At 33.6% G+C, this 16,090-nt stretch overlaps 1 protein-coding gene across 1 annotated transcript; it reads left to right on the top strand.

The window, feature by feature from the left end:
- Window positions 1-842: 842 nt before the first annotated feature.
- LOC123524388 (elongation of very long chain fatty acids protein 4-like) lies at window positions 843-15,470 on the top strand. Its single transcript, XM_045302541.2, has 8 exons — window positions 843-950; window positions 6,781-6,847; window positions 7,402-7,589; window positions 7,995-8,075; window positions 9,099-9,155; window positions 9,487-9,601; window positions 11,913-12,040; window positions 14,551-15,470. Exons 2-8 carry the CDS (start codon window positions 6,790-6,792, stop codon window positions 14,716-14,718), a joined length of 795 nt encoding a protein of 264 aa, XP_045158476.2. The 5' UTR covers window positions 843-950; window positions 6,781-6,789; the 3' UTR covers window positions 14,719-15,470.
- The last annotated feature ends 620 nt before the right edge of the window (window positions 15,471-16,090 follow it).

The following is a 16,090-nucleotide window of genomic DNA, read 5'->3' as shown; positions in this document are numbered from 1 at the left end:
CTGCTCCATTGGCGATCCGAATGAATATATTTTTCTATTCACTTTTTTTCGTTCGTTTCCTCTTCTATGTTAACCTCATTTAATTTATCTATTTATATATATGATCATCACTCTTAAGTACTTTAAAAACTTATGTTCGAATATTTCGTTCATAAGTTAATGCTCTACTACTCCTGTGTTTTTTGTTTTCCATATTAAAATGTGTTATTTCAGACAATATAAAAAGCACTGCCATAGCGTATTTATTATAGTACTTAGTTATAGGAGAAGACCTCTATAAGCTTTAGCTTTCGGATCTAATCCTTTTTCATACATTTATCTTTTGTACTGCGTAATGTAAACTTGTATATGTTGTACCATTGTTTGAAATAAAATTATGTTTAAACTAAACTAAACGAAAAGGATTGAAGCGCATATTCTTATCTCTATTCCTCATCGAGAGAAGATTAGATTTCAAAGAACCAGGGGAGCCAATTAACTATCGCAAAACGAGAAGTTGTTTTATCGAAACTCGCTCATAATATTTCATTTCACGTTTTGTGTTTATTGACGATGCACGAAATGCGCAAACCTAAGCTAGAAGCTTAGACTAGGTGTATCAGTACGCAGCCACAGCTCCCTGACAGCATGAATATTTTTTCAAACAAATACTGCCATATCTAATACGTAAATTTTAAGCCTCTAAAATATCTCATTTTTTATCTGATAGCTAAACCATACGGATTCAGGAGCAATAAGAATGACAATATAAACATATACTGATGAACAAAACGTAAAGACGGGAGCCAGTCTAAACGGTACATCGATACTTCAGTTTGGTTGATAACTAAGTCGGGCGAATACAAATGCGACGAAGCTTTAAAATTAGTCAAAGGTACATTTATTTACATATAGATAAACGTTATCACGTGCGGATATTTTAACCACGGAGAAACGTAAGGACTGCACCGGTAAGTTTGTTTACATTTTACATCCATCCGTTTTAATGTGTTTTAAATTCAGATAGTTGGAAATAACTTGTGCAAATAAAAATACTATGTTTTTGACTACTGGGCACCAGTATTAAGCTTGATATAATTGTCTTGACAAAGTGCTATCACTAAATTTATACTGATCAAATTCCATTGCCGGTCACTGTGTTACTGATAATATTGCCTCGTGTAATTTATCCGTTGGTTCATATAGCTTGAAGTAACTAAACTTATAGGACACGGGTCACTGATAATATAGAAAAAAGAATGCGATTTTAAGACCCGTGTCCTACAATATTTCAGTATACAACTAATAGTATATCACTTAAAGGTTAAGAATATAATAAATTGCATTCAATCTCATAGCAAATAGGTCTACATTAGATCCTAGCCTACATGTAATATAGTTAATATCTTACATGTATTTGTATCAAGGGGGGTATTCGATCTACTCCTTACCACCAAAACAAAATGGCGGCCAAAACTGAAAATGTGAGTTTTTCTTACTTTTTATCTTTTTTAAGGATTTCTAGACCATGACACATGGCTATCAACCTGCTCCACTGTTTTTTCTATCTATCGGTACCTTTAACATTGGAAACAGTGCTGTAGTTTGTCTGGAATGCTGGTCATGGGATTTGAATCGATGGAAAATCCTCCGGTAAACACGGGATAAGGAATAGTGCGATTAGCAAAAATGGTCTATTTTCCTTATAATTCAAATAATTGTGAGCTATTTTTCTGATTAGAAGAAAAGAATCATTATATATTTCCATCATTGTTAGTCTGGAGCCGATTAAAAGTCGTAATTTTAAGTTACACAGTTTTTTGTCTGATGGTAAGGAACAGTGTACGAAAATAAGAGGATAAGGTGCAGTCCACTTCTTCAAGCAACTTTTTACTTCGCTCTTTTCAGAGACAATCAAGTAAAATTCTATTACAATAATATTTTGGTGATCATTTATAACTATCTCTTGCTAAATGTAGTAAGATTTAAAAGGTATCCGCCTGTCTATCAGACACGTGATGTACTAAAAGCCATAAGTTCAGCAAGTATTTAATATAGTATCCCTCGCCAACATTTAAGTATTTATAACTTTCTATTTGGTATAGCGCCCAAAGTCATTAATAACAAGCAATTGCCTTACAAAAATGTTGAAATATTATTTTTTTTGGTCTTAAAAAACCATTAAAGTTAAACCTACTTAAAATACAATGTGTTTTACTAAAGATAGTGAAAACTCAGCAACACCACTTAACTTGTTTAGGTGTTATGCATTCTTTGTAATTTTGCGTTAAAATACATACGTTATGCGACATTTAGGCGCACTAATTCACGATTTTATGGATACAAAGACCAGAAATTATTCGTGGTTGAAGCTATAACTATGTATACGACTTTTCATAATTACGGTTAACTCTTACATTATAAGTAAACGTTGGCTTAGAGTTATTAAGGAATATTACCTCACAAGTTCGCTAGTAGATTATTGAACGAACATTTAACTGTAACAAAACATATTTAAAAACATTGACAAAAGGCAAATCGCAAACATAATAAGTTCATAAAATCATAGATATACTCTTACGATGCCATTAACATATATATTTGGAAGAGCAATTTGAATATTTTATGTGTCCTGCTTGTATCTTAAGCTGCATTACAAAAGTAACGTAAGTATCATTGCACATAGGTATGAGAAAAAATACATTCAAGTAAGGCTTAATATGTGGCAAATATGATTGTTATTTATCAACATTATGTATCTTATACCATGAATTTAAGAACATTTAATTATCAAGCTTTTCTTGGAAACTTTTATGTCAATCAACAATAACACATATTAAACTTGTCAAAACTGATCAGAAATATGCTGATGGTAACGTATGTATCCCAAATTAACGAATAAATTCATTTTCGGGCATCAAAATTCGTGTTCAAGATTGCCATCAAATTGAAGCCGACCATTGTAAGTCAAAAGCACAAATACTTATTTATTCAAATTAATTATTTCTTACGATTGTCAAATTAATTATTCGTATTTTCAAAGGCGGCTTTGATAATCTCGTTCTCTTGTATATTTGTAAGTGGCAGCTCTTATAACATGTGCTTTTGTCACTGAATCCATGAATCACACCACTTTAAGCTGTATATAATGAAATGCACAAAGAAAAAGTACTTATTCTAATATTAAAAATTAAATATAACCACAAGTCATCGTGTCAGAACTTTTCGAAATAATGAAGAAAAGATAATTTTATTTGAGTACAACCACATTCATGAACCAAGCACCAACAAAAACCAACAATTCTACATATAAAATTTCATTCAGAGTTAACAGTTTTATTAAGTCTGTCTTTACTGTAAAGACTTTCAAATATATTAACAGTCTTGTAAAAAATATTTCAAGATATATCACGGTTGGAACAAAACTTTATGCCCTTTCACTTGCAGAATTTTACATTAACAGTAATTAAAGCTAGCTATTTTACCTTTTAGCTACCAGTTCTACGGCAGCGATTCGTTTTAAGGTATCGATTTTAATAGAAACGAAAATAAAGTAATATAAGGTCGCATACGTTCTTAGTAAAAACTACAAACACTATCTTTTCGGTTAAGCCTGCGCCCGAACAACCAAAGCCTATTCAACAAACTAAGAAACAGACTCTCAATACTCCGAAAGAAATACGGTACATTTTCACAGGGAATGTATAATGTCATATTACACATTTCTTGTGAAAAAGTACTTTTTTTTTCGAAGTCTCGAAGTCCGTTTCTCGTTCTGTTTTTCTTATTTTCTCTCCTCCCTTTTCTGTTTGCCAAAGGATTTAATTAGCAGGGAGGTAATAGTTTCACTGTCTGATTCTCTCTTTTTAAAGTAGCGCACTGTCTTTAGCCTTCTCACATTCTCGATACACCTTTCAGATTTAAGCCCTTGATGTTACAATAATGTTAACCTGATGTGCAACCCACCACAAGTCAACAGTGAGTTATTATTACTGATATACGCACACACACTAATAACCTATGTATTGATACATACGTTACCGATCACTGTGCTATGGGTACCACGGGTATGCTGTTTCCATTCATTTTGTATTCAAAAAAAAAATGTTAAACATGTATCTTTATGATAAAAACACTATGACATACGACCAATTCTGTAAATAAAACCTTTTTAACAAGAAATTAATATTAAAGCATATATTATCAGATTTTAAAAATAGAATTTGCATGACGTGTTTTAAACAAAAATAGTGATAAAAACAAAACTTAAGCGTATTATCTTGGAACCTTGACTTCAAAAAATAAAAGAAGCCTCATGTTGTATAACAAGGACTGTCAGTAATATGTCAGGCATGAAAGGATACATACGTTACCAATAATTTGTACTGTGTTTATGGCGTACTCAATATGTACAACAATATAAATTTAATTGAAACAAAAAAATATAATTGTCATATAATCACAAATAGGTTTTACTTTAAGCTTCCTATTTAAACCGAACATTACCAGCGGAGCCCATTGAACATTTTCAGAAAATGAAAACACGTCTTCAAGGACAAATGTGCGATTTAACCTGTGTGAAATCTGCATCTTACGACGTAGACGATACAAACTGATGACACTGTCAATTAAAACTGAGTGACACTTTCTTGTTTATGTTATTTTAAATAAGATTGGTAACGTTTGTATCGATCACGTGTCATTTTGCCATTTCTTATGCCATTTAAATTAAGAAGGACCTCTGCTTCATAATAGACAAATGTTAGATGTATTGAAAATGCATACACTGTTTTGGCATGAAAAAAACTACTCTTAGTTCAACATGTCATTGAACTGCTGTGATTTTCAGTGTCTTAGAGTAAAGGTAACGTTTGTATCATAGAAAGTGGAATCTTTACGTAAGGAAAGTTTAAGTGAAAAATATATCACTACTAAGTATATCTTGTATCAAATGTTATAACATGTAGTTGAAACAAAACTAGAAATAACCTTTAAAGACATAAAAACGCTATTCTTTATATGTCAAGCTCATATATTTATAGTAGGATAGATCCATAACCAAAGTATTCCTTCATCGGCGTCATATCTGTTTTATTGTTTAGGAATCGTAATAACACAAACATACATATTATGATGCAGATATTAATAATTAGGGAACATGTATTCTTTGCATTTACTAAAAAATCCGTCATTAACTATAAAAGCGGTCAAGCGTTGTGAATTTTTGTATAAAACTTGCGCATGGCGCCAGTAACGTATGTATCATTTTAAATTGTCTTTTGTACATTTTTTTGGATTATGGATATGATAAATCCAATTGACATTAGGTAACAAGTATAAACACATATTCATTGGAATTATAGCATGTTTAATTTGCTTCCGGAGCCTATTTTTAAACAACCACGATAAGGAACACTCGATTGTTCGTCATGTACGACTTTTAACGATAGGAGGGTTTACACTATGGTTCATCTACAAAATTAGTGTAGCCAGTACAGCCAGGGTCACGATTCAGACCTCTTTAATTATTACATGGTAGAGAAATGTCAATTGGTTATCTCAGAAACGATGAGAGAAAACTGTAAAATCCGTTTGAAAAAATTGCACTGCACCTTATCCTCTAATTTTCGCACACTGTTCCTTACCATCGGACAAAAATTGTGTTTTTTTGAAAATACGAACTGTGATCTGCTCAAAACCAACAGTATTAGATAAGTATGTGGAAATATTCCTTCAAATCAGAAAAATAGCTTACAACCTGCGGTATATTAGGTAAAAAGACCATTTTTGCAAGTCGCACTATTCCTTATCCCGTGTTTACCGGAGAATTTTCCATCGATTCGAATTTCATGACCAGCATTCCAGACAAATTAAAGTCCTGTTTCCAAAGTTAAAGGTACCGGTAGATGGAAAAAACAGTGGAGCAGGTTGATAGACATGTGTTATTGTCTAGATATCCTTGAAAAAGCAAAAAAGTAAGAAAAACTCACATTTTCAGTTTTGGCCGCCATTTTTTTTCCATGGTAAAGAGTAGATCGAATAACCCCCTTGTGTATGATAGGACGGTTTAGGGACAGCGTGATAACTTTTGTTTAGAGGGATTGCAACTCACTATGAATTATCAGATCATAAAATAGCCTAATAGCTAAAGCTACTGGTCAAAGACCACCTGTTCAAAAAGTACGCGGTTTTCTCCCGCCATGCTAAGGCAATGATGATTGTAAACAGCGGGTCATATCATTCTCACGAATACTACTCGAATTCATGGAATTAAGATAGTTCTTGACAAAATGGTTTCGATTTATGAAAGGCCGTATACGCCATAATACTATAATGGAGGTCTATGGGAAAACAAGTGGTGGTCTCTGAGCCAGCTACAGAGCGAGATGACTTTTTATTGTAAAAACAGATACATGAACATAATTTTCTCGTATTAATTTCATCCCTGAAATTTCAGTCCCTATTCAGTAGAGTATAAAATGTTAGGTTAAAACAAATGGACATACTTTGAACAGGACAGATTTTGATTATTATTCTTTTTATAGTCATAGTGGATGATATTCAAAGAAATGCTGATTACTGCCAGGTAGACTACATTGACAAAGAGGTGTTGGAGACACGTTTTTTTTTCTAAACAAATGCAGGTTTAAGTACGGAGCCGAGCATAATATACTTAAGATTTTTATCTATATGTTGAAAAAAAGAACATCCTAGTAGCCATTTTGAATGTTTCTTTTTTTTCTCTAAAAACATGGGAAACAGATATTTTGGCGTTACTGTTTTGTTCTTTTTTAATTTCAGAGAAAAAAAATGGCTACCTTGTGGGAGCGGATGAATGGGGTGTATGAGTGGTCCGTAGAAGTGTCAGGTAGAAGTCATACAAAATTTCTGAGAATGATGAAACGTTCTGAGGAATTCTAACTCCATGGAGTTTAATGTAACACTATTTTTCGATTACATTATCAGTATTTACTAACCAGTCTGTAACAAAACAAACCAGAATGATAAACACAGTAGTCTATCACATGTCGATCCCCACCGGGCGAGGATTCTTGTGGGAAATTTTTTCAGTTTTATCAGCGAGCGATTGAAAAATCTCAGAACATGTGTTGGTCAACCTTGCAAGGTTACAAACCGCCAATGTAATATTGATCAAAGTATTATTGAGAAATAACGTCAGAAACTTAACATAATACAATCAGAATTTAGGCCGGGTATACACAGTCTATGTAACTGTTAACGTTGTTAAGAACATTAGGTTTTAATGGAAAATTAGAAAAAAAGTATATTTTGATAACGCGACAATATCTGGATGTAATCAGTTCAAATGTTTAAAGTCCGGAGTTATTCTTCATACCTTGAATACTATAGACCCAAAACAGTATTTCGTATGATAAACACAATTATTTTGTATTTTTGCAGATCCTAGAACTGAGAACTGGTTGTTGTTATATTCACCATGGCCAGTCACCGTGATATTCTTTCTCTACTTGTTTATTGTGTGGGCGGGGCCAAAATACATGAAGAACAAGTCTCCCGTGCCGCTAAAAGCCGCCATTATACCATATAACCTGGGCTTGGTTGTGTTGTCGGTTTACATGTTCTATGAGGTAAGTTTCGAGTCGCGTGCGCACCTTAGTAACGGTGCGTATGGTCGTTTTTATAAATTATTACTTTGATAGTTTGATAATGTTGCTTCCGAGGAAACCAAAGTTCAAGACTTATTAGATAATACACTTTTTCATTCACATTTATTTTCATATAGGTCGTCGGAAAGAGGAAGAATGAGAGAGAGAAAAAAGAAGGAAGAATGAAAACAGAAACACAACTTGCCTATCAGCAGATTCAGCTTCTGCATCAAAAGATTTACACTGATAAAACGCTCACTCTGTATTTCATACTCGGGCGAAATTCATTTACTGTAGTTGTTCTAAGAAGTTAAAACATTATCCATGAATTCACCACTTTCCTACGTTTCACTTTTTATATTAAAGACATTTTTTATCTTATTTCAGTTTTTCATGTCCGCTTATTTAGCGGGGTATAGTTTAAAATGTCAGCCGGTCGATTATTCCAACAGTCCATTAGCATTACGGGTATGTACATTGTATACTTTCAATAATTACTGAGTTTTTTTTACCTTCTTATATTTGCTTAAACTGATTATTCTCTTCACATTAAGTTTAGAATGTGTTTTTACGAGACAATACAGGGCTTTTTCACCCTATCTCACGGGGCCGATATTCGGCCCCATTCCCAATGCCAAATATGCTCTATTTTTCCCAATCTGGAGCAAAAAATTCCCAATCCAATGAAAAATTTCCCAACTGAAATCAGTTACTTTCTGTTTTTCAATAATAATTCTTGCACAGTTAGTTTTGTTTGCCAAGTAAATCAAACAAAATGTTGGAAAAACCAACTCGTTTCTATTTTTAGTATCATGACCGTCTGCAACCTCGGCAAAAAATAATTACAAGATTTTGTTGAAGAAATGTATGATTTGTATGCAAAAACCTCTCAAAATGCATAAAAACACAAATATTAATTGAATGAAGTACCCAAAACATGTTGACAGGTAATTCTTATACCATTAAAATCAATTGTCACATATTTTCGCGACCCAGTTTTTACACTCGAAAATACTCGCACTTTGCCATTCTACTTTTTGGATAATTTCAGTTATAACTTTGGTGAAAACAAACTGTAAACAAAAATTTTAGCATGACAAATAAAGAGTTACTGTATTTTTAGGCAATATTGGAAGACAATCCTGAAAAAAAAACTCAAAAATTCACAAGGGGATACTGTCTACCAGTAAAATTTGAAACTGAAGATTCAAACTAATATATATTAATTAAAAACTCACTTAATTTGTCAGTATATTTTCCCAAATTTGACAATTTACCGCGTTAAAAATTCCCAATGTGACCAGGGGCCTTTTTCCCAAAACCCCCTGAAAAAGCCCTGCAATAAAGTAAATAAACACATTTGATTATTTCATCATATATTCCTTTAGTTCAGTTTTTGTGTCAGTTCACAGTACTGGTATAGCCTACAACTAGAAGTCTTTAACTCGTAGCCATTAAAAAGTCCAGAAGAAACATTATCTTTTTTTTCAGATGGCAAACGTGTGTTGGTGGTTTTTCTTTTCCAAGGTGATAGAACTCTTAGATACGGTATGGTTATTATTAAATATAGTTGTTTCCCTTCCCTTGCTCATACAAAAAGTGTTTAAGATCTTACATAGTTTTCAACAATCAAAGTTGCTGTATTTCTTTTTTGATAATTGCATTTAACATAATATGATATTGAAACTTGTATAGGCCGTAGGAGTGCTTGTAGTACATTATGAACCTATCAAGTTTTGCTTGAATATACTCTCAGTATAAACAGGGTTCTTAGTTTTGACCGCTTGTAAATCGTTTAAGCCAATGACATGTATATTGTACAGCATACCTGCACTAATTTGGCAGCGGATGACTAAACCATATCTTTTTTGATTGGCAGGTATTCTTTATATTACGGAAGAAGAATGAGCAAGTGACGTTTCTACATGTATATCATCATTGTACAATGATCATTAACTGGTATCTAGGTGCTAAATATGTTGCAGGAGGACAATGTGAGTAGACTTCATATACGCTTTATATACATTTTACATAGCCGTGCACAATGGGCGCTCAAACTTTAAGCTAAATTTGTGTTTTGAAAACATTACCTATATACACGTGTGTAAATAAACAATGCTTAATTACTTAATCGCAAGGCTATGAATTGCGATCTTAGTACAGTTGATTTTATTGGAGGCAATATGCCACAAATCATTGTTCTTACATATCAAGTTCTTGGGTACTTTTAGAGAACAGGTATTTACTGGTACAGAATCTTGGAAGTACGGGTAAAGTGTAATGCATGTTTGTACTGTGTTATAACATCTGCAGAATCCCAAGTAGTTGGTTTGTATCCGAGCATTAAGCTTCTGCTTTTGTAGTTTCGAGTGCAAGAATAATTCATGCCTTTTCGTGTCATGACTACTGCAGAGTCATGTTATAACATCAACGTCCTTGAAATGTCTTGAAATGCGCGTGCATGAAAGTCAGCGTTATTTGATCACGTTGACGTCATTTCCTTTTGAATTGGCAGGTATGGTGCCGTAAATACGTTTACGCTTTTCCGCTGAACGCGCATACTGTTATATATTATGTAAAAGGATATTTTAGCTCTCCTATTAACACAATCACTGAAAACGACAAAAACAGCAGTTTTTTTTTGCTGAAATGGGTGGAATTTAGCCCCATTTTACATACGCGCACTCCTCACCAAAGCGTAAAGTAACGCGTACCTTCAAGGAATTGACGTCGTTTTAATTATACAGGCTGCGTTCCAGCGCATTTCATGAACATTTAATAACGTTAATAAACAATATTTTCATATGTCCTAGATCTCCACATAGTCGTCAGAATGACTTATTCGCATCTGTTCATTTTTTCCGGGGCAATAACATTGACATGCATGGCGCAAACTTTATAATTGGCAAAAATGTTTAGCTTAATTAGACAATGTGTGATCTGTGTAAACTGCAGGTCTCCCTATCTCAAAAGCCAAAGTCACACTGAACGATCAAAAGTCAGGCCAAATGTAATCCTGGTTGTAACTTTTACACGCATGGATCAATCCTAGTTTTGTTGCATAAAAATGAAACAGACAGTGTCCTGTGCAGGGTCAGATGTCATTTTTGGGGTTGCCTTGTCTATAACTGACACGCATGGAGCAATCTTTTTGCATTTGGCATAAATATTTACGTCAGTGTGACTGTGCATCGTGCGCATAACCCAGTCCCCTACCTGAAAGGTCAAGGTCACTTTTAGCGATCAGAGGCCATTTTAAAGCTTGCCCAGTCTGTAACTTTGACATGCCTAGAAATTTTTATTTACCAAATATATTTACTTCAATAAGACAGAGTATCAAGTGCAAACCCTAGACCAAGTCCCTATCTTCTCAAGGTCAAGGCCACACTGGAGAGGGATAAGTGTCATACAAGATTTTGTTCAAGCCATACTGTTGACATACAAGGAGCAATCTTTTTATTTGGCAGAAATTATTCTCTCAGTGAAACAGAGTATTGCCACAAGCTCCTGTCCCAATGGTCAAGGTCGGAGTTAGAGTTCAAACGTCATTTCAGTTCTTGTCGGTGCTGTAACTTTGACTTGCATGGATCTTTTTAACATTGAAAGACTTGTTTGAGTCATTGAGGCGGTAGGTCAACAGATAACAGACTCGACATGGCTGTCCTTTGGACATCAGCTTTGTAGTTTAACTTTTTTATACGTTTTCTGCTAGAAAGAGTGTAAAAAGTGTTTGTTTCATGTTATAACATCTGCAAAATCCTTAAAAAATATGTTGGTACTATCGCCCTACTGGGTTCGGGCACGAGCCGGTCCCTTAAGATTCTGACAATGTTATAACACTAAAAAAAACCTGCGTTATCCCTGCATTAAATCAGTCATTTTGTCTACTGAATGGTGCAGATCAGCGTATATATATCAAAGTCATTTCTTTAATTAAACTTGTTAAATAGGCTGTCATCCTTGATATATCTTAATGTTTGACGTTTGCTTAGGTATTATTAAATAATAAGTAAATAACTGTAACTGTATTTCCTGTATACTACGGGAAGTAACTCGCATTTTCGTTATTGTTCTGATGTTTTAAGATTTAGCCTGCTGGCAGCAAGTGATTCTGCCTTTGCGAACAGTGCAGACCAAGATCAGCCTGCACATCCGCTCAGGCTGGTCTACATTGTTCGCTATTCAGTCAGTAAATTTTCAGCGAACACCCCTTCGAATAATAAATGGTCTGCCCAAAATTAATAATGGACCAGTTCATTCTAGAAATTTAGTAGGGTAAAGCTACTGATATCATTTTTATTTCAGCATTCTTTGTAGCAATGTTGAATTCTTTCGTACATATATTTATGTACGCCTATTACGGGTTGGCAGCTATTGGACCACATATGCAAAAATACCTCTGGTGGAAAAGATATTTAACTCGCATGCAGCTTGTAAGTAAACTATAGACTGTAAATATCATTTGCTATTTTGAAGGTAATTGAATAAATTTTTACATTGATAGAATAGTGAAAACAGTTAAGTGAGTTTAGCGTTTGGAAACGCATTTAAACTGATGATACAAAATCACGATTTTACAAAGAAAAGGCTTTCTGCATTATTGAAGCAAATTTTTCTGCCGTTATTTAATTGACCCTGTGTTTAAAAGAGGGCTATAGACAAGCCATAAAACGGTCTCGTGTCGTAATTAGATTCTTCCCTGCTGAGATATTTAGTAGAACTTTCTGTTTCATTTGACATTTAAGCAGTTTGATTTGAACGTAATCACTTGATTCCAACCTCATAGTTGAGTCCTTTATGACTTAACCACACATAGTAAACAGGACAGACAAGTTAATACAAAGTAAATTGAGGCAATTGGATCCATATGGTAGCTATTAATTTTGACCGCTGTCAACACTACTATTAAACTAACAAATTGTGTAGACTGATTACTAAAATAAACGAGCTAGAATTATATCACACTTGTTCTGAGGCAAACTCGAGCCGAAATATTTGATATAAGTTCTGTTTTCAAATTTGTATATTTTCAGTTGAAATACAAAACATCTGTTTTTGATGTAGACCACATTAAAACGTAATTATATTAATATCATGAATATACATGTTAATTATATGCATAACACAGCTAGAATAAATGTGGCACCCTAACAGTGTTTGATAGAATTAAAGAATAAATGCTACGAAATGAAATGAGCCGTGCTATGAGAAAACCAACATAGTGGCTTTGCGACCAGCATGGATCCAGACCAGCCTGCGCATCCGCGCAGTCTGGTCAGGATCCATGCTGTTCGCTTTTAAAGTCTATCGTAGATGACAAGAAAAAAAATGCTGTTATCTTGCTTCAACCTTTAATATACATTGTTGGCTATAATATTTTCACTATTGGAAGCATAACTGTTCTTTGCAGAATATTTGTATTTCCTCATGTTGTACATATGTACCTGAGATGAAATAAAGAATTTGTCTGTCTGTCTGTCTGTCTGTAATTAGAGAAACCGTTAGCGAACAGCATGGATCCTAACCAGACTGCGCGGATGCGCAGGCTGGTCTGGATCCATGCTGGTCATAAAGCCACTATGTTGATTTTCTCATGGCGCGGCTCAAATCTAAAGAAGATGTTTTGGAAGCATAGAACGCAACCAAGCAACTCGGTTTGACCGAGTCTGGTCGTGAGAGGTAACGAAACGTGCACCACAACACATGCCACACTACCACCAGTTCATACTGTAAAACTGATCGTACTCCACCACACCAGAAAATACAACACTAAATCCAAGCGGCGCTTAAAGACTGCTGTTGTAGTACATGTAGTTGATAAAATCTGTTAATAAATATAAACTCAATGTAAGTCTATTCCGATTTTACATCGGCTAGCCCCTACACTCAAATACGTAGATACTGCAGATATAATGTTTTTAGAGCGAAGTAAGGCGAAATTTCTTCGAAACTGACAGAAATCTAGATTTTAAGCTATCGAAAATACCTATTCGCCATGTATTTATAGAGGTATGGGATGGAAGCTGGGCGTCGAATCCGCTGATCATTTGCTCTTCCTTTACTTAAATGAATATTAGAAATACAAAAAAGTCATTATCGCTTGTTTTTACAATCACGTTGCATAAATAATCAGCTGTTTAATAAACTTCAGATTTGTAGTACATTTTGCTTGCGTTTTTGACAGTTAAAGTGTTTTTGTTTAAATACGTTCGAGCATTTAAAGTCTATGTAACAGCTGATATTAATTTCTACGCACTTTTTCACGAGAATATTGCACGAAAACATCTTAAAGTTTGTTTTTAGTTATAATTTGTTATTAAATAGAAGTGTATATACCGTTTTATAGTGCTTCGTGTTAAATTTATGTATTTACTACTCCTTGTTATGTGCATTAAAATTTAAAAATCCAAGTGAATACGAACAGAAATCTATGGATTTTAAAGTAAAGTCATTTTTAATATATTGAAAAATTCTAACTGTATTACATTTTAGTTCGGCTATTTGATTTTTTTTTACAAATGATGAGCTTTCGCAGTCACCCTTTTGTCGGCGTCACATACGTTTTGCATGTAAGCATGTTTCTCAGACATTAATTGGCCAGATATTTCCACTTCACACATGTTTGCGGATCATAAGATTACCTCTCAGGACAAGAAACGTAACTCTAGTTTTTAATTTGTCAAACTTATGTCCCTTTTAACTTGGATTCAGGATCTGTTTTGCATGAAAGCAAGTTTTTTAAAACCTATCAAGCTAATTGCTTTCTAACTTTACACGTTTCTTCGACATCAGGAGTTGACATCACAGGGCAAATTACATAGCTCATAACTTTTTTATTGTTATAATCATTTTCGTCAACCTAGAAGAAGTCAAGTATGTCAAAGAGCTCGTGTAATATAATAAGTTATTTCTTTCATATTTGATCTATTTTGTCTTATTTCAGATACAGTTCCTAGCATTTGTAGTACATACAGGCTATAACCTTATGATTGACTGTGACTTTCCCAGGGGATTCAACATCGCCGTGTTTCTGTACGCAGTCTCTTTGATTGCTCTCTTCGGTAACTTCTACTACAGGACTTACACCAACAAGAAAGCGCACAGACAGTAGAACTTTAGTACTATAGAAAACCATGTTTAACCAAAGTCCAGTATATACAGTATTGCTTTAAAGGGGAATGCCTCCAGATCAACGTAAATAATAAAACGGGTGGTAATTTAGATACAGAAAATGATAAACCAGACTGTTTTGGATACTATTAGATATTTCAACATTTATGATACAAATACAGATAACTTCCTTTACACTTCATGAAAAAAAGTCAGTTATTACAGATAAAAAAAAATCTTGAAACGCACGTGATCACTTTTCAATTTCTTTCTATTCCAGTTACTAACTAAAGAAAGTTTTTTATTTCTAATTTTTAAGCAAACTGACATAAATCAGTAGGCGTGCAGCTTTAAGGTTTACTACAAAAATAAAACCATTTATTGTCTTTTTTAAAATCGAAGCGTACAGTATAAATACATTCAGTTCATTTCGAAAGATTTTTGTCGAATAAGCGTACTTTTTATAAATTAAAATGAGTTTTGATCGAAGATCTAAGTTATTTAATATCCGTTACTTTGGATTTGTTATGTTAACTGTTAACGTTCGTGTTAAACGATTTTTGATTTTAAAAGCATTATTAATTCGTTCACTTTGCATGTGTTCTTTTCATATAGAGGTTCGCATTTCCTGGTAAAAACCAAGTACACTTCTACGTAAGTGGGAGTAGAATTATATGGGTTTTGCTGTAAAACTGTTGACATGTGAATTCTTGCCAGAGTTAGAAACCGTTCAAAATACATAGTGTACATATACGTCACTAGTAGTTAAACTCTTTATGTTCATTGTACAATTTTTATCAAACTTTTTATTTGTAAATATTCCACATTTTTAACCCCAGTTCTGAATATATAGGTTTACGATATTGTTTTGAACATTCAGTAATTTGATATAAGTAAAATACTGATCAAAAGGATGTCTAGGAGATACATGTATATTATTTAAAACTAATTAATCAAGGCACGGTACAGTTCTGAGATAAAACAAATTTGATAACTAAACTGCTTTCTGAAATTATGATACTTGTAACAAAAGCATTGCTGGACATTTTAAGAATAAAAGGGGATCCAGTTTACTCATCGTTTTGATAATTTGAATTTTATTTGCTTAAAATGAATTCATATGTTAGATATTGTGTATTTGATCCGATAGTGTGTATTATTGCTGTTTTGTTTTTTTTTAAACTCAAAGTGGAGCTTATTCAGAGTTAGGAATCACGTGACATTAAATAATGGTGAGCACGAAAAAATGGCCGACGCTTTAGCTCACTTCGGCGGAAAAAATCGAGGTATATTATAATTATGGTTATAACCGTTCTTGTTATTGTTACATATATTTCACTGTAATTAGCGATAATTATAATATTTTTCTTCAC

This window comes from Mercenaria mercenaria, chromosome 3 (genome assembly GCF_021730395.1).
Source record: "Mercenaria mercenaria strain notata chromosome 3, MADL_Memer_1, whole genome shotgun sequence".
Lineage (NCBI taxonomy): Eukaryota > Metazoa > Mollusca > Bivalvia > Venerida > Veneridae > Mercenaria > Mercenaria mercenaria.
This window is presented reverse-complemented; position numbering and strand designations above follow the sequence as displayed.